The sequence below is a fragment of the Cyanistes caeruleus genome, chromosome 1 (genome assembly GCF_971803275.1).
Source record: "Cyanistes caeruleus chromosome 1, bCyaCae1.hap1.1, whole genome shotgun sequence".
NCBI lineage: Eukaryota > Metazoa > Chordata > Aves > Passeriformes > Paridae > Cyanistes > Cyanistes caeruleus.
The window spans coordinates 96,092,266-96,112,197 of record NC_141701.1 but is presented as its reverse complement, the minus strand read 5'-3'; the positions used below and the strand labels follow the sequence as shown (position 1 = coordinate 96,112,197).

General features: G+C 37.7%; 1 protein-coding gene across 2 annotated transcripts in view; it reads right to left on the bottom strand.

Moving 5' to 3' along the window:
- Positions 1-653: 653 nt before the first annotated feature.
- The window catches only part of RAMP3 (receptor activity modifying protein 3), a 41,627-nt gene continuing 22,348 nt past the window's right edge, over positions 654-19,932 (bottom strand). For both annotated transcript variants that reach the window (XM_086843504.1, XM_086843497.1), the window contains exon 4: positions 654-2,153. In XM_086843504.1, coding sequence (XP_086699630.1) covers positions 1,898-2,153 — 256 coding nt within the window. In that variant the 3' untranslated portion in view covers positions 654-1,897. The remainder of the gene's footprint in view (positions 2,154-19,932) is intronic.

Genomic DNA, 19,932 nt, shown 5'->3' with positions numbered 1-19,932 from the left:
TATTAAAAGTCAGAATTTTTGTTATGTGGTTTCCAAACCAAAGTTTTGAAACTTGCCTTGAAGCTTGCTGAAGTTTAAGTCAATGAGGATCAAAATGAAATCCATGCAGAATATAAGATTGTTTGATTTTGGCCAAATGAAATGCTTAACCAAACAATATTTTCAATAAAATGAATGGGTGGGGCATTTTAACTGACCACTAGTTTTGGTGGTCCAATGCATTTTAATATGGAAAATAAGACTGAAATAGAAAATTAAACAGAACTGCTTAATACATTATTTCATCCTCCTTTTTTACAAAGAGCAATTTCAGCAAGCATGTAGAGAATTAGAAAGAATCTTTCGAAAAACACACAGGAAACACTTTAGAAATTCAATCATTCCAACATCGGAGTAATGAAAAAAAAAGTTGGTGCCTTCGACCCTTCCCTTCCTTGTGAAAGGATGTGAAAATAAACCAGTACATCTTATAGGGGTTATTTATTTATCTATATACATACAATATATGTAGATAAATAATCCAGTAAATTGAGCACTTCTAATTTGATTCAAGCATGGAAGTGCTTCTCATATTAACAGATCTGAGTCTCAGACACAGAGCCAGAATCTTAAAGGAGAAAAATCTAACAATAAAATATATAAAACACAATTACTTGTCCATTCAACTGTATTTTATTTGTGTGCATAAGGTATGGTAAAATAAAAAGTCACTTGTAACAGACATTGCACACTTGTCATAGAAGAGCATTGGACAGAAAGGCATGTTGTGAAAGGAAGGTTTGCAACACAGAGAAGTTCTTTTGTTTTGAGCATATGATCTTTATTTCAACTATTACATAACTTTATAGAGTAAGACTTCTGAGTTGAACTTTTTCTTTCCTCTTCTTCCTTACTTCTATTCCAAGTTTTGATGTTCATACTTTAGTTCCCACACTCTTCACAGGACAAAGAACTATTTTTATGTACAATAATCTGAAAGGCACCTCAATCAACATGACACCTTCATATTTATTTTTAGGACATCACTTGCACAAATCGAAGTGAGAGTAGGGAATATACAGTGAACACAAGTCATCAAGAGTAGTAATTATAAAAGAGGAAAAATAAAGAGTCTGGCATATGAAAGTTTCTTCATTACTCCATAGTATATTTATAACCAACCAATTTCCTCTCACATTTTCCAGCTCTGTAAAGTAAGACCTGTACATCCTCACAGAGTTTGTTTGTAAGACATACAATTCCAAGCAGCAATGCTTAAAGGAATTTTATAAACTATTTTATAACATGGCATGATAATTCCCCTGTACAAATAGTCACTGGACACACAAATTGTTTCTTTGCCGGAAAAATACTTCCCAGTTTTGATAATGATGATTTTGATTAGCTTCTAGGAAAAGCTGACACCTGGTTACATACGTAATCAGTTCCTTTGCCAGTGATCTCTCCAAGTCACAGGGTTAACAGATGAAAGCCTTGAGTGTCCTGCACAAAACCTCAAGAGATATCACTTCCCCCACAGTCAATATTACCCACAATATTACCACAGCTTTGCAAAACTTTACCAACCACCTTTACCCACAGGAAAGTTACTTTATCCCTTTTGCAGACAAGGGGTCCATTCGCATGGGAACTCTCTTGTTTCTGGGAGTTGCCTGTGAATTCCATGCTGATGAGGCTCACTGAAAGTACAGTTTTCCACCAGCAAGGCTCATGGTCAAGATAGAAGCAGTGACTTGCAGCAGCAGCAGGCAGCTCTTCATTCACAGGAGCATCTCAGTATCTCACTGGTTCCATTTCAGCAGATCTGAAATCTTTATGCCACATTCCTCTCTTTGTCCTCCTTTCTTAGTGTTTAGGGAAGAAAGAAATGAAGAAAAAGAAAGCCCAGAGGAAGAACTCACACCAGGATATCGCTTCTCTTGCTGCACCATACTACCAGTGTTATCATGGCACACGTCAACATGACTGGGATCAAGATCAGTGTTATGAGAATTTCATCTGGTGGATCTTCCCAGTGAACCTTTTCTGAAGTACAGTTTGAAAAGAATTGTTTATGAATTCCAGTGATAAAGCCTTCTGCAAGGGGGTTTGGCCAAAAGCAACTTGCATTGTTGGCTTCACGTTCTGTGCACTGGGTAAAGTTGTCATAATACCTGTGAGTAGAAAAAAATTAAGAGAAGTTGAAATAGAATGTATATGCATATTACACTTAGAGAAAGCTACAGATGGCGCCATATGAAATCTCTGAGTGTGTCTATCATGTAGATACTCTGCTGAAGGACGCCTAATGGAAGCTGTGGCTACTCACTACACAGTGAGGCAGAAGAACTGACTCACTTGTACTAATGCAACTGAGAGACGTTGTGTGAAGTTCTGAGATCCCAGAAGGACAATAGTCAAACCAGAATACAGCCTGGACCTCCTAATGCCACTTAAATACAAACAGAACTCCCTCACTAGAGACATCTACAGATTCTTTAAGAAACACACACAAAAATGTGGGAGTTGGGCTGGCTTCTACTGATCACACAGGAGACAGCTTAGGCCATGGGAAGCAGGATGTCAAGAGGGAAAACATCCAGCTAGGTTACAATGAGAAGAACAGGATCATGTGAGTTATTATGCTAATGTTGTTGTTCCATTTCAAGCAATGTTTCTAGTTCTTCTTTCTGACTGGTTGGTAATGTTCTACATATATTATAATGTAGTTGTTCATTGGTTCATGGTTCTGTTACAAAGGTTATATATTGTTATGTTTCTCCCATTTCAGAGTCTTTGAGGATCACCCCATACCACATATGGCTTTTACCCCTTTGTTATTTTTGCTCCATTATTAAAGTCTTTATTTTCCAACTAACCCTCGTCAAACCTGTCCCCATTTTAACTTTGCCATGCAACTCCCGACTGGTCTGGCCCTGATGTCGCAAACGCCGAATCGCGACACAAAAACGTGCCAAGAACAGGAGTCTTTGAACAAAGTATGGATACCTCATGCCTCAACTGCCACTAGACATGATGTTGTGGGGAAAATTATGACGTGGCACTAGGACTGAACCACAACATGCAGAACTGTGTAAAAACTTTGGTTCTGTTGCATTCCCATGCAGTAAGAAAATAATGAGAAAATAAACACACAGGAAGTTAGCTTTTGACAAAATTCCTCTTCTGTCCAACTCCAGCAAATGCCCAGCAGGAAATAAATAAATAAATTCTATTTACATGTTTGCTTATGAAATGCTGGGAATTTCTTGTAATACCTAACATGTGATTTCAATGCTGCATGTGCTAAAATTTACCTGTCCAGGAATAGGTTATATTTGTGAGAATTGGCTACCCTTCAAGAAAAAATAATGAAACAATAAGCCTAAATGAGTAATCGTATGTGTTTTCTGGTGTTAGAATAAGCCAAAGAAATTCAGGAAGTGAATGGATATGGGGGAGGAGATTGAAAATTAGGAAGGTGAAGAGTGTCTGGTCAGTGCAGAAATAGGGCAAGAAAAAAGGAAGCTGAATTATTGTCTGTTGTGTTGATTTTAGTCCTGCGTGACTCAATAAACTCACTCCAAAGAAGAATTAAAAATAGAAAGGAGAGAGAAAAAATCCACACGACACCTCCAGGGACAGCATCCTATTATAGCATTTGAAGACCCTGCTCTTCCTTACAGTCCATAAAAATATGGTAGCTCCTGATGGATGACTCGTTCTGACACTAAGTCCCTGAGGGGAATAATGTTTACTCAATCCTTTACTGTTAAAGTAAAGGAGATGAGACATTCAGTGTTTGGGCCAAGACTGAAGTCTACTGTCTGCTGTCTGTCTGTCTGTCAGGAGGAATGTCTGCTACAAGCACAGAGGTTGGCAACACAGCCTGCTGAGCATCTAAATTCTCAAAGCTGTGCTCACAGAAGAAGAAGAAGCCTGACAGAAAGACCCTTCTGCAAGTTCCTTGCAGTTCTCATTCCCAAGGAGTTTGAGCCAGTAAGCAAACACACTGCACAATCTTATACCAAACTCCACAATGAAGATGCATACATGCACAATGTATGTGTATTTTAAGCAAAGCAACTAGAAAGGAAGCTTTTGTGACAACAGCAACCACAGGAAAACAACAGGAAATAAGCTAAAAATAAAATACAACTATCAGCTGTTTGCCATTTTAATAGTGTCACTCTTCTTTGTGACCTGATGGCATCCAGCCTTTATGTCCTTGGACTAAATTAGAAGCTGGAGATGTCTAGTTGAATGTGGGAGATACAGTCTCAGAGGACCTGAAGGGCAACAGATCTGAAGGCAAGGCTACAAGGTTCAGCAGGCTACAATGCAGAGATGGAGGAGCACCCAGCTGCCCAGACAGGTCAGTGCTCCACCTGGCACAGGCTCCAGAATGCTGCACTCTGCTCCAAACTGCTCTGGGCCATGCTCTCATGGGCACCCTTGTGCCATCAGTAGCTGCTGTTACTGCCACCTCAATAAGTAAACCAACAACAAATCCAGGTGATTTCTGCATGAAAATTCCCTAAGCTTAAAGATTTGATGATATAATTTTTTTCCCCCCTCTATGTTTAAAATCCTATAGAAAATTCAGCATTATACCAAGAATTCTGTAGATATTTTTCTTAAATGTTAGATGGTGTGAACAAAAGTATTTCCCACTGATTTTTGATTGCAAATACAACATAGCTAGAAAAAGCTGGTTAAGTGTTGTCAAAAGGCCAGATAAAAATAATTTGTGACATAAAATGTATTTGAAATACTAAATCCCTAAGAGCCAAAGTAGAATAAAAATGTTATCTTTAATAGTTGGAATGACTTACAGTTTTTCCTTAAAACCTTCTCTCATTAAAAAAAAAGGGAAAAAATTGCTACCTGCACTATAGTTTTAGTTCACACAATTTGAGAAGGTACATAAAGGAAAATCTCAGCTGCTGGAGAATTGCATGTCTGCCAGTAAAGCTGAATTCACTTAAATATTTATATAGTTTAGTAATTTAGAGTTTATGCACTGCAACAGAAAGTTCACATAACAAAAAAAAGATCCTCTGCATGGCACTGTGGAACAGCTGCCTCAGATGGGAGCAACTGCATCCTCATTTCTACAGCATGGATGTTTTTGCAGCTGATCAATTGGTTTGCAAGTTTGTTGGGTTTTTCTAAGAGGGAGATGGGGGGTTAATAGATATTTAATTCCAGTTCAATTTTCCTATGCTTAGTTCTTTTATGCCTTATGTAATTCTCTTTATTTAAATGGTAAAGGCTGGAATAGGAAACCTTTTCACTCTGTATAATAAAATGGCTCTGACAAAGATGTCCTGGCCTCTGACTGGAGATACTTCAAGACACGTCCATTAAAGTTACACAACTTGTGAAAGGAAAGAATAAGAAATGATAGTTTCTACTTATTCCCAGAACAAATAACTGGACAGCACATTGGAGCTCAAGCTCTTTCATCTCTCAGATTATAAAAGGGTGCAGGAACATTCTTATCCTTTGTGCTGAGACACATTTTCATCTCTTTCAGACTAGCTACAAGGGCCCTAAGTAGTACTCAGGAAAGGGATATTCACTGGGAGTCAGGTTGCAAGCCTTGTGACAAATGGGCCAAAAAATTATTAGGAGTTTCAACTCAGTTAAGTAGTCCAATAGAAAAAAAAATAAAAAAATCTAAGCATACTTTGAGTAGCAGACTCAGCAAAATTCATATAAAGATGTGCTTTACCCTAATACGCTCAGGACAACTGTAGTTTCTATTGAGGAGCCAACTCTTTGGTCATATTGTACATTACGGAAAATACTTTCAGAGAACACAAAAAATAATTCAGAGCAATCTCTGAGCTATAACACATTTGTCATGAAAGATGATTTTCAATATTGTAGAATAATACTTCATTTTCAGAGCACACACACCTTTTCTTCTGTACTTTATCTTTCCACTAAACCAGATAATAACAACCATGTCACTGGTTTGGTTTTTTCGTTGTTTGGGGTTTTTTTTTTTTTGGTTTTGGGGGTTTTTTGTTTGGGTTTTTTTTATTGAAACTGTGGAAGATTTTATTTTACCCATGAGAAAACATATTTTTACATATTACCTACAGCCAAGAACCTGGACAGTAGGCAGTTATTATGAGGCATGGTAGTGGACACATTTGCCTTAATGGGACAGTGTTTCATGGAGTGTCCACTCAAACAATTTAAATGCTAAGCTGGGTTTATTACATCTCATCTGTCTCAGGGTATTTGCTTTTCACTCAGGGTACTTCTCAGTCTAAGTGGAGCTTGAATCTCATCATTAGTTTCCCACGTCTGCAGGGAGGAATATGGTAAATTCTTGCTCTTTCTTCCTCAATATCCCTGCACAGGAAAACTGCAGAGGCGATTTGTTTACAAAAACACAAAACCCACAACACCCTCCTCGCATTTTTGTGAGACTAAGAAAACAAATAGATTGTTTAATTAGGAGTTTTAACAAATAAGCATTATCCAGTGCAAAACTGTTATTTGAAAGAATCCCAAACAATTCTCAGAAAGCCGAATACCATACATATGCTACCTAAGACAAACATTTGAGGGCATTTTCTGTCTGCAGCCAGTAGACCCACTGTCAGTTCCAAAAGGAGAATCTTTCCACCTCTCCAGCACTCATGGACAGAGCACCACAGAGACACTCACAGCACAAAAGCAGTCAGGAATGTTTTGCAATTGCTTAATGAGGAGAGCCAGGAATTAAAAACCGAACTTTCACTACCCCATTTTAAATAAATCAGTTTCGTGATTACTGATACAATTATAGAAGGGTAGTACAAGATACATATAATACACTGTAATTTTTGTTCTTTTAAGTCCACTAAATACTCAGAATACAGTGAAAAATCTCTCTAGCATAACTGAGTCTTGATGCAAACTAGGTAATAGATACACCAGGGACACTCACTCTTGCTGCTCTACAATCCCAGACAGAAATCTAGAGACACTGTTCCAGGAAAGTACAAGTCATGTGGTGTATTTTAATAAAGATGCTTCAAAACTATTTGCTTTCCCCCAGATTATTAAACCAAAAATTTCTTCATACACAGTCACATATTAAATTGAATTATCATCCTTGTAACCTCCACCCAGACTAGAATATAAAATGCTGTAATGTAAAAATATTAACAAGAAATCCCACATGATGAGAAAGGGTTTCTTACAGCATTTCCAGATGAAGTGGAGGCAGGAAGTAGCAAAAAAACCTCACAAAAATAAAAAGCCTATTCTTAAGTGAGATGCAGCCAGACTTCAGGGTGCAACAGCCTGGATGAACTTCAAATAAGGATCCAAACCTTAAGATGATTATTTCCTGATGTTTCACCACTATGTTAAAAGGACAGCTTTAATTTCATAGTTTGTAGGAACCTATAAATATGGTGGAATATTTCTGAGATTTTCTCACTCAGCATCTCTCCAAACAGATTTGTGTCTGTGTCTCACCATTCCTTTAATCACGTATCTTCTGCCAAGATGAGTATTCTCACAGTCACATTTTTACCTCCCTAATCAGATCAGCTCCACTGCTGTGCAGCTCCGATACAGAATTCAGCCTCAAGAAAATAATGTGCTACAAAAACATAAGGAAGGAAATTAATGGGGGATGGGGGAAACTGGTATAATGACAAAATTATGAAGTATAGTTTACTCTCGTGCCACTAAATAATGGACATTGTGACAGATATACTCACTTGGGTCAAAAATAATAAACAGATTCTGGTATCCTTTGAAGTAATTACAGATCTCCACCCTTAATTTCACATCAACAGCTGTCTGGAAAATGCAAAATGGTTGAATAAACCTATGTAAATACCCGATAATGCACAACTATTACTACATTGTTGTTAATTCCCTAAAGATACCACCAGAAAATATAAATATAAAGAGCAACTGTAGCAGTTACTTTATACACTTAATATCCATGTCTAATGAGCAGCAGAAACCACTACATTATGCAAATGTAGAACAAGAAGGTAAACATAGCCTGACATCAGGTACTACATCATTAAAATCAAATATTTAGTAGCACCAGAATTTTACCAAGCTAGAAACTTCGACTGGCAAGCAGGCTTTCCCTTCCACCACTCCTGACCCAGATTTTAATGACTGTTTAGTTGTACACTCAGCCCATTTTTGGAGAACACCTAGTAAGAGGGGAAGTAGTGTCTCTGAAGCCATCACTACATCATGTCTTCAGAAGCCAATCCTGTAACTCCCTTGAATTAGACAAAAATCAAAAGAGTAAGTGAAGGCAAATCCTAAGCCCATGAACACATAAGCATACATATCCAACTGCTTATAAGCACAGTATCTCCTAAGTAGCCGTCACTGACAATGTGTGGAAGATGTCCTTAATAGCATGAATAGAATCATTACACACCTATCCTTTACAGACAAACACATCAGGCTTGTGATTCTGTCAGGGAAATGCAAATTTTAAAACCTCTTCAGGTTTTGAAACTTTTGTCAAGTTGGTCAACAAGTGAGAGCCCTTCATTTTCTTAGGCTTCTCACCAAAGGAGACAGCACGCTTCTGGGAGCAAGCATTGAAACATGCCACATGTTTTTTGTGGACATCAATATTTGAAATTTCACAAGTAAAATTGCAAACCTTGTAGTATAACTTGTGAAGGAAAGCAAGAAGCATTCCAAAATTCAAATTCAAATTGTAAGACCATCTTTTGATTTTCAGTAAACAGTTCTCAGTGCTGAAATTGGCAGATGCACGTCTGCTACCTCGTCCATCTGCTTTTTCTATTATAGTCAGTTATTTCTCTGTTCAATTCAGATTACTTCACAATGACAGGGCAAAGGCAATACCTGACTAAGATCTGGATTTTTTTCTTTCCCATCAGCTGTGCATCTCCCCTCAGTGTCATTAGGAAAACCATTAGCATTTTCTGGTGCATACCCTCCTTCAAAGGCCAAGCATGAGAGAGATGAGAGCCCTGAAAAGCCAGTAACATCCTTTGAAAGCATATTCCTAGTATTTGTGGTCATCAAAGTTCAATCAAAGTTCTCCATGCTTAGGAACAGTCAGTGGAAACACTGGAATAATTGTTGGGCACGATACACAAGACAGCTTCCTTCAAGATTCCCCTGCCAAGGAAGGGAGTCCAGAACAACTAGTACCTTGTACAGATGAGTCCCACACCTCTTCTGCCCAGCAAACAAAAAAAAAAAGCTTCACAAAAAAAGGAAGCTAGTAGAGCATTACACTCAAATCTGCCACAGTAGTGATGGAGAGACATGTGAGCAGTACGCTATCCTTGCATCTATCTCAGCTTGACTCCCTCCCAAAAGCATTTCCACCTGAGTCACCGTGGATATGCACAATCCTCCCTCCAGTCAGTGAGAGCGCAAGTGCTCGTGGTGCATGTAGGCATTTGGCTCAGACACTGACACAGCCATCTGTTGAGGTGGTTCTGCTTTCTCCCAAGAACATCAGTCACCTTTTCATTCACCTTGTGAAGTTTGCTACAAATAACAGCTTATTTGTCTCCACTCTTCGCCAAATGTTCCAACTCCATGATAAAACCATCATTCCACCACTGCTACCAAAATGAAATGCTCTGCCAGCTTCAATCCAATCTTCCAACATCTGGGGAGGAGCCAGAGTCAGGAGGGAAGTTGCTGGCTAAGAACTGCTCTGAGCTCATGCCACATTTCAGGAGCTCAGACTTTTCTTTCCATCTCAACAAACGAAGCTGACAGGTGAACAGAGAAAATGTTGCTCAAATTCAGACTGTTCCTCCACAACTGGGCCTCCAGACAGCCACTCAAAACATGCAACCATGAAGATAATCATTTTTCTGACCAACAGACAAAGACTCACAGGAAACAAAAGAACAGAGGGCCCTTCTCCATTCCAGCTGACATCTACAAACAACTGCTTCATATTCCATTTTTATGAGGATATTAAAGAGTATTAAAGTGTCACCTGCTGAGTGGAAGCTGTTATTAGATTCCACTTAGCTGAAAGTAGCACAAGCCTTCTATAATATCACAGCACTATTTCTTCAAGTAGAAAGAAGGGAGAGAAATATCTGCTAATAAGCAGCTGTGAAAAAGAAATCATCAATCTATCAGGCTTACACTTTGAGAAACACCCACTGTAGTATCTCCACAGATTGAAAGATTTTAAAAAACCCCAAACCAAACAAATAATCTGCTTCTAAGTTGAAGTTTTCATCATCATCATCTTCATAACCCTCATACCATTTTTATGAGCATGTAAAGAACATACACTTTTCCTGATTATTTACGGAAAATGGGGTTTACACAAACTTTAAAATATTCCTTTAATTAAAAAAGCCACTTGCTCTTTTAGTGGAGGAGAGTGTTCTCCTGTGTGTTCTGCTCCAAGCAGAGCGCAAATAGTGGGAGTCAAAAATCAGTCAACTAATTACAGATCTTAAACTTCAGATTATGTCAGCTACTGGATTAGTTAAAGAATAAATCCTTTTTGCAGTCTTGCATAATAAATAAATTATCTGAAATTGCAATCTAGGCATGGACAGTTCACAAACGAGACCAAAATTGATGAAAAAATAACCATAAAATCGGAGGAACGGTAACAAACAGATTTAAATTTTTTGGTTTAAAATTAAGCATAAAGATGGTTAGGGAAGAAGCCTGATATAGAAACATTCTGCTTATCTACTATTCAAGTACATGATTATGTTTCAGCATGGCTTTGACAACACAGCATGTTCACCATTGAATGTGGGGTTTTTTTCCTTTCTTATGTGTTCTCCTCTTACTTGTGGTGGAAAAGACACATTCTTTATGTAACGTCTTGTTCTGCTTCATGGCTTCCCAAGACTGTTCCCACTTCTCCTACACACAAACAGAAGCAAATGGTAGACCCAAAGGACCTTACTCCTTATCCACAACTGTGTGTGAAAGACTTGAGTGTTCCAACACTCCCTGAAACTGATTAAGGGTGAGCCAGCAACCTCCCAAGCAGGTGCTTGTCAGACTGTGTCAGGGGATTTTGGACAATGTCCAGGAAACTGTCTGCAGATCAGAAGCAGAGGGACCCAGCATCCTGAGACTGTCACCTGGGAAAGGCAGCTGCTTCTCAGCTCTTGGATCTGCTAAGTTTACTCATCTTCTGCTTGGGACCAGCTAAACTCTGCCTAAGTTTGAGGAGGGACAATATAACATGGCACATCACCCATAAAATGTTACAAACCCTTGACATAAGAAAGCTGTTATGGGGTGTGATAATACTTAAGCACTGTGAGTAGCCAAGTAGTAGGGTATTTTCTGAATCTTTATCAAATTCCTCTTTGGCTGATGAAAACAAGACTTATTTTCACAGTGATGGTTAAAAACCAATCTGTTTCCCTGCATAGAAATAGCCAACAGCAGAAAGAACCTCACATTTTTACAATTTTTGTAAGTATTAATACTAATAGTAATATCTTACCCCTGCATACTACAAATCAACCTAGACAGATATTTATATTTCCCAGTAACAGGAAGCAAAAATCCATGGCAGATTACAGTGAAACATGATAAATTATACACAACATAGAGCATTGTGCTTCTTAAGCTACCTTCCTGCAGGTAAAAGTCGGACTCAGTGGTAACTTCCAGTCACACATGCAGACATAGAACCCAATTCTAGATGCCACAACACCCAATTTAACATTTCTGTGGTTATTTCATAATGATACCTTAATATGAAATGGCACATTTTAGCAGTCAGTGAAATGTATAAAAGATATTTGTGTATCTGAGTGAAAGGCAAAGCATCAGTTTCTTGAAAGCTGCGAAGAATTGTGCTCATAATTGTGCATCAGTGCACTATGCCTTGACAACCTCTGAATTCCACTCCTTCTATACTCAGCATTTATCTTAAAGAAAATTTTTAATTTTACAAAGCTGCCATATCTCTAGTATTTTTTATATGCACTACAGGCATCTCATCCATTGCCTTCAAGTTTGTCAATGCAGCCAGCAACATGTGTCTGCCTTTTGCAGATTATACAACAGGCTGAAGAAGGTGCTTAAGAGTGCAGAAGACTGCATTTTTTGTCTTGGAACTACTTTCCAACACTGAATTATATACTATTTTGTAAAGATAAATAGAAATCCCAGAGTCTTGGAAATTAACCATGAAAAATACTATTTTTTTATTTTGAAGTATTATTACATAATAAACTTTTGTAATTGAAACAAGACCCTGTGTACAAAGCATATTAGTATTCATTCATACCCATTGTGTTGCCAACAGTTAACCACATGAATAATACCACATGTAGCCTGGAGCAAGAAAATCTATTTTGTTTTCTCTGCTGAGTTAATCTCCATTATTTTATGTTTGTGGTTGATCCATCTAGAAAACAAGAATGTAGAAACAGTTTTGCAAACCAGAAGTACCAGAAAAGTTTGCATTAACTTTTCCTTTTCATAATATATTTATATTTTCATTTTCACTGCCTCTAAAAATGTCCATTATATATGCATTGCATATATATGCCTCTCTACAGTCCATTATATATTCATTGCATAATTCATACCAGTCTATGAAGTTATACCATAGCACTTTACATTACACCAAGCAGCTTTACACAGAAATCTTATGCAATGTTGTTTTGGTTTTTTTTAAATGCAGCCTTTAATTATAAGCTCCATGAAGACTGTTTTCAATTATTGAACTTACCACAATAGAATTCAAAAAGGTCATGAAAGGTGTTGAAAGGCATATCAGCTGACAGTCCTGAGATTTAACAGCAGACTTTCTAACATCACCTCTAAATTGCTTACATTATTTTTTTCACAAGTGACTTAGAATTATTATATTTTTATATCTTTAACTATTTGTTAGTTGACTTGGAAATATGAGCACTGACATACTGATGCCACCTTGTGAGTGTAAGCTACCACCATTAGTCCAAGGCATCTACGGAAGTACACATCAATTTGACTCACAGCACCCTTGCTAAAACACTGTTCCTGGGGTCTTCAGGTCGCATCAACCTCACCAAAGTAGAAAACTCTTCCAGAACTTTTAAGGAAATACTGATATTTCTATCAGTGGCCTCTCGGCAAATTCCAGATTTCACTTCCTTTTTTTTTTTTTCCCAAAAAACTCAGGACAAATAAATGTAACAGGTGTTAAAACTTCCTGAGAAAAGCACTTGAGAGGCTGAAATCTGACATTAAAAACTGAAAAGTTTTCAGGTCTTGATAATGAATCTCCTCCTACTTAGCAGCAGGCACTGAAGATCCTTCTCTTTTTTCATACTAACAGAACTTCCACAAAGATTTGCAAAATTATTGATAAATTGAAGAACAGAAAGATTTGATCTCTTAAAATCCTTGAAAAGATGGATAATAGGTTGAAAAAACACATTATTCTGGCATGATATGGTCATGATACATTTTCTATGGGAAAACCCAATGTCTCCTGTGGCTTAACAAAGAAAGAAATAATTACCCATGACAAATAAATTCTTGTTGTTTTATCTTCTTCCTATTCCAATGCACTGGTATCCCTGAATGGTGGCTCTTGTAGACTGTAACAACATGTTTTGTGGTATAAATAACATAGTTTTAGTTCATCAAATCTGAGTCCTTGGTAGTCAGCATACATAATTCAGCAGCCTCCCAAAATATTGGCAAATTTCTCCTAATCCACTACAATAAACCCATTTACCATTGTCAAGTGAGCTCTTCAAGATTTCATTGTAAAAAGCAAGATTTTTCAGTGTCCAAAATGAAAACACAAGAAATCTCATCAGATAAACTGATTAGGCTTTGCTAGTTTGTAGCATAGCTATGTGTTATATGCTGCAGAACAAACTCAACAAACTGATGGTTTTGCATTTATAAGCCAAATGGTTTGCAGGCCATCACAGAATTTATAAATGCCAATGTTCTTAATTTAGCATTACAATTCAGGAGTCAGAGTAACTCACTAAAAATTCAACATTCATGGATGTTTTTCACCACCCTTCTGCATCATGTAAGATGGCAACAGCCAACACAGTTTTAAAATGCATTTCTGTAATTCTGCACTCAAGAAAGAAAAAATATTAGAAATTAGTATCCAAAGCATTTGTAATACCTTACTTGGAATTATCAAATATAGACTTTATTTTCACAGCCATGTATTATATAAAATGTCTGTGCCTCTTCCTTATAGCAAAGGTGATAATTATAACTTCACTGAAGAACCATATTTCAGCCTCTGCATCCATCAAAAGGAAAGAAGTTATAAGGGAACGAAATATTCCTGTCTCATGTGTATGGTGCCCCTGGTGTATCATTTTAAACTAAACCACTTTATTTATATTCATCAGGACATATTCTTATCTACACAATATAAAAATAAAGCCACTACATTTCATATGAAAGTATGATCTGAAACACAGATCCTATGGAAAATATTCTACTATAGCCCCATTAAGGGACCAACTGTGCCTCTGCATTAACTTCAGAGCAACTAGGATGGCTGATCCCAAAACAGCATATTTGTACACATTCAGCACAGCCCTGTACCATGCTACTCCATGAGATTTTACAGATTTTAGATTTCTTTCATTCCCAATGTTTTAAATAATAGATGGCAAGCATTATTATTTCTGCAATGAAAAACTGCTATTGCCAGCTACCAGCATGATGGCAACACAAGTGCTCAAACACAACATTCTTTTCCATTGTCTTACTTCCTCACACCTAACTGATTTATAGGCTGCTTTGCTTTGCTTTTGAAAAGAAAGCCATGAGTCACAAAAGGAAAATAGTATGTTCTTGGGGTAACAATTACCAGCCTGGTTTTGTCATTGCTGCCATGACCTCTAGGAGTTTTTAGATGGCTTTTTTAGCACAAAATTACTGTAAGTTTGATATGTAAAGAGATGAAAGAAATATACAGGTAAAAAAGATTAAATATCAGCATCATCTTCTCAGCTTTCACTCAGAGCTTAATAAAAAGCAGTAACTGTATCTGTATGAGAAGCTCAAAAGAAGACAATCCTACCAACGAAGACCAAATGCTGGCATCTACCACACCAGTCCTTTTTCTATACCCCACTGAACACTCAACTGTAAATCAGCTACACTGACACAATGAGGCAACACAAAGTGCAGGTTTACTCAACCTTCCTTCACAGAGACACTAAACTGACAAAGAATATTTTCTTCTATAAAATCTGTACTAACAAAACTAGGAGGACTTACAGCTGGCTAACTGTGGGATTTTTATCACCCTTCTCATTTAGATCTTCAGGGAAAATAAGATATTACTCTTCAGATGCATACAGAACTTTAGGCAACACCACTGCAGAAAATTACCCAAAGACCAGGCAATACAATGGCCTTTTGCTATGCAAACACATTTGTGATTTGCAGCATTCTTACCATGACTTTGCCCAAGGTAAACCATAACCAATGTACAAGTCTGTCTATTGAGATATGAATCCCAACACAAATACAGACACCCCCTTCCTACATGACACAAACGAGGAAGGGTGGGACTCCCTTTGATCAGTACTGTTCTGGATCTAAAATTACATGTGCTGGTCACTCAAACATTCAGTTTCCAGCAGTCCCAGATTGTCCTTCACATGAGAAAATCACATGCAAAAATCCAGAATCAAGACTTTTCTGATAATATTTACAAGAACGAACTAAATGTTGCTCTTCTAATTGCAAGACCAATACCGTGGGAACATTAGCTCACACGAATCAGTGGCTCACCTCAGCTGCAAAACAAACCCAGCAGTTTGTCTAAGATTTTCACTAGGGATTTGTACTGAGGTTTGATACTAAGGAATATGCTGATCCTATCTGGAAGGAAAGGGAAGAGAGATGGTTACCCAGGAAATGAGAAGGCTTTTTTTTGCCTTGGTCTTCACTAGCAAATGCTCCAGTCAGACCCCTCAACTTGCAGAAGGCAAAACAGGAATTTGGAGAATGAAGAACTACCCACAGTAGGAGAAGATCAGTTCAAAAATATGTAAGGAACCTGAAGGTCCACAGGTCCTGATGAGAGACATTTGCAGGTCCTGAAAGAACCAGCAGAGGAAGTAGCTAAGTCACTATCCATTACATTTGAGGAGTCACAGCAACTCAGTAAAGTTCCCATTGGAAAAGAAAAAACAATCCCCATTTTGCAAAAGGAAAATTAAAAGAAGCACCTCTCCTCTGAAGACAAAGATATTTAGGGTTGTTAAGCCTGTAGAAGAGACTTTGTAAAGATCTTACAGCACCTAAAGGGGACTAAAGAGAGCCGAGAGGGACAGTAGTGACAGAATAAGGGGGAATGGCTCTAAACTGAAAAAGAGGTTTGGATATTAGAAAGAAATTCTTTACTATCTAAAACAGATTGCCCAGAAAAGCTGTGGATGCCCTATCTCTGGAAGTGCTCAGGGACAGGTTGCATGAGGCTTTGAGCAATCTGGTCTAACAGAGGATATCCCTGTCCACAGCTTGGAACCAAATGATCTTTAAGGTCCATTCCAACCCAAACCAGTCAGCAATTCTAAGGTTTTCACAGTTCATTCCTCTTCTGTAGAAGTTTTGTCATTAGCAGCTGGATGCAATAGCTGATCCATGTCTATATCAGGCTTCCTGCAGCGGTCAGTGGGGAAAATGAAAAAATTTAGATAACCAACCAAGAAAATTACTCCTTTTTGAGAGTTCTTAAATGCCTACTCACCCAGCAGAGGTTCTTAGTTCCAAGCTTCACGAAGTGTGGGCATATCATTTCATTTTGGGCTGTACAGGTTTCTTCCAGAGTTTGCCTTCCCATTGATCTTAATGAGATCTGGCTTTATTTTATGCAACATTTTACTAAGTTTCTTTAAAAACTAGGCACTTTTACAGTTAGCTTAGTTGGGCCAAACTGTAACAGGCAAAACTCCCACTGACTTTAAAATTGAGCAACAGGGTCACTTTTCCAAATTACATCAAATTTAGTCATACAGATTTTTTTTCTTTAAAACTTTTTTCAAATTCTCAGCATCTGTACAGAACATGGGTGGACTCCCTCATCATCTTCAATGGGACTGAAACTGTTTATAGAATTAATATTTCATGTAAAGTGATATGGGAAACCTACACTAAGGCTGAACAGAAAAAAAATTATTTACAGTGGACACAGACCTTGGACCTTGCACACAGCAAAGCAGGGAATTTTGTCAGGTACACACATACCTGCAATGAATCTGCTGCAGATGTACTGTTACATAAAAAATTTGCCCTCTCCTATTCTGCTATGAACTGAAATTTAAAGCATCTGAAAATTTAGACTTTTGACATCTTCTAGATGCTGTAGAACAATGTCACACAGCCACTGCCCCACAGCAAATTAGGAACTCCTAGAGCTGTGAAAACAGGTAAAAAGAAATGTTGGGATTGGAGGAAGAAGTGTGTTACAATCAGTTCTTTTTCTCAAACAGAAAATCCAGATCTGACATGTGTTAAATGCACTACTTCACTAGAAGTCTCTTCCAAAACAAATAGCTATTTCACCCTTGGACTCTAACCCACAGCCATCCCCTGGCTAGTAAAAACAGAATGACTGACTGGGAGCTCCCAAAGTAGCGAGTATGCAACCCTAGACACTTGTGAGATGAGTGCTGCAACACTACTATTGGCCTGAAGTAAGAGTGCCTCACCTGTACCAGATGACACAATCTGTTTATAGACATGATGGATCAATACCCATCTTTCAAATGAAGATTTCATGCCTTTCCATAATGTACTCACTCACTCTTACAGGGTTTAGAATAGTGACTACTGGGCAGATTGCATGACCTGTGCTGTGAAACAGTACAGACATGGCCACAGCCATCTCTCTGGCCTCAGAATTACTGAAATGTTGGTAACTACACTCAGAAATATTTGGAAAATGGTGATGCAGAACACTGGTGCTTGGGAGCAGGCCAAAAGCTTAACCAGACACTAAAAATCATCTTTAGTACATTTTGGTCCCACATTTCCATAGGGGTTAGGCCTAGGAGACACACACAGATTTGTTTAGAGACTGTTTGTTCTAGCTAAATTGTTTCCAGGATCCAGTTAGAAGTATTTGAAAAACTGTTTCATGAACTAAGAATAGAAAGTAATCTAAGCAATTACAATAAAGAACATTTTTCCAGGTTCATGTAAGACAGCTCTGGGCACTCCCATCTTCATCTGGCCACTTGCTTCAGGAATTAGTCATACCTGGCCTCTCAACTGCAGTCCCACATCAGGATTTATCGCAGCACACTAAAAAAAAGTCTGACTGTTAATAATGAATTTTGGCTTGTGGACAGTAGTTGATTTTACATATTCAGCTGTAGTTGCTAAATATTAAGAAGATAATACAGAAATATAATGCATAGTTATTATATGTAATGCAGCACTATCAACATACATGTTACTATAAGTAGACATAACAGAAATATTACAAGAAAAATAAAAACTTTCATGCAATTTCCAGTCTTCTGGCAGATGAAAATTGTATTTGCTTTTGTTAATTCCACATATAGCTTTCACCCACACTTTAGTCTCTGCTTAATCACTTGCCATGTAACATAACTTTGAATCTTTTAAACAACCTCATTGTATTTTCATCTTCAGAGCTCTCTCTTAATAATCTAAAGGCCTCACCAAAACTGTGACTAGGCAAACTCCTGCTCTTCTGTCAATGAATACCCATGGCTGTATACTGAAGGTTTTGCCTTTCTTTTAAGATGTTTGTGGTTGGCCTTCATATTCTGATGTCCTAGCTAGAACCACTGAAACCCACCATGTGAATCCTCATCACATTTAAGCTTTCAAATACCTTTGGACAATTTGACCCAGAGTACTTGTACCCTAACTAACAGTGAATCCTCACATAATGTATGTATGCAAAAATTATACTTTCATCTAATAGTGTTTCTATTAAAAAAAAAAATATTAAACTTCATTAAAAATTCACCTGAAAATTTACTGTTTATATGTGATCCTCTTACATTCCCAGCAAGATCAGTATCGACTGTGGAGACTAAAACTCTCATATTGGTTTGCAGAACCAGCTGCCACACACAGAAGCCTGGTCTGTTCAAAACAGTGAAAAGGCTGCTTTTTAAAGAACACAAGTTTGTTAAGAATATCAGCAATGTCAGAAAATCTTTCAGTTTAATTAGGTTACAGCAAATTGGAGTCACTGCAAATTCTCTCACAAATGCCTAGCCAAATGGTGAAGCACTACAGATAATTGCTATTTACAATCCCATAACCAAAGGACAGCCATTTACAATCAAGTGCTAAAATGCCTCCACGAAACAAGGAATTTAGAAAATTAGCAGATTTCCATTAAGTGCTACATTTCAATATAAATTACAAAGATTTATTTCTAAGAGCACCATGTAGAAGTTACTCCGTGAAGAAACAGTTTCCTTCATGCGAAACTCAGTTTTAACCCACTACCTGATCCAGGCTGATTAACTGTTACTGCTGGAGGCTAGATATAAAAGCAGCACAAACTAATACTACCAGGTTTGAACATCTGAATTTTAAGTGCTCATGGCTAGATATGCCAGTTTTTCATTAATTTGTCAGATTACTCCAAAGTAAGAAGTGTTTCTGTCCCATCTCTCAGGGCTCCTCTAATGAGCTGGACTAAATCAGCCTGTACATGTCCCTGACCACGGCAGAGGGGCTGCAACTAGGGGATCTTTACAGCCACTTCCAACCCAGGACATTCTGTGATTCTATATGCTTCTTGCAGAATGCATGACATCAAGTAACAATGTCTACTCTCAAAAGAGTAAAAATCTTAAAGGTAGATGCACATTTGATATTTGCTGCTTCTTCAGTGCAATGAACCCTTATAATGAGTTTGTAATCAGACATCTAATGCTTGATTGATCCTTGATTCAGGAGATAAATTTCAAAACAAATTCCTCCTGCTACTCTCTT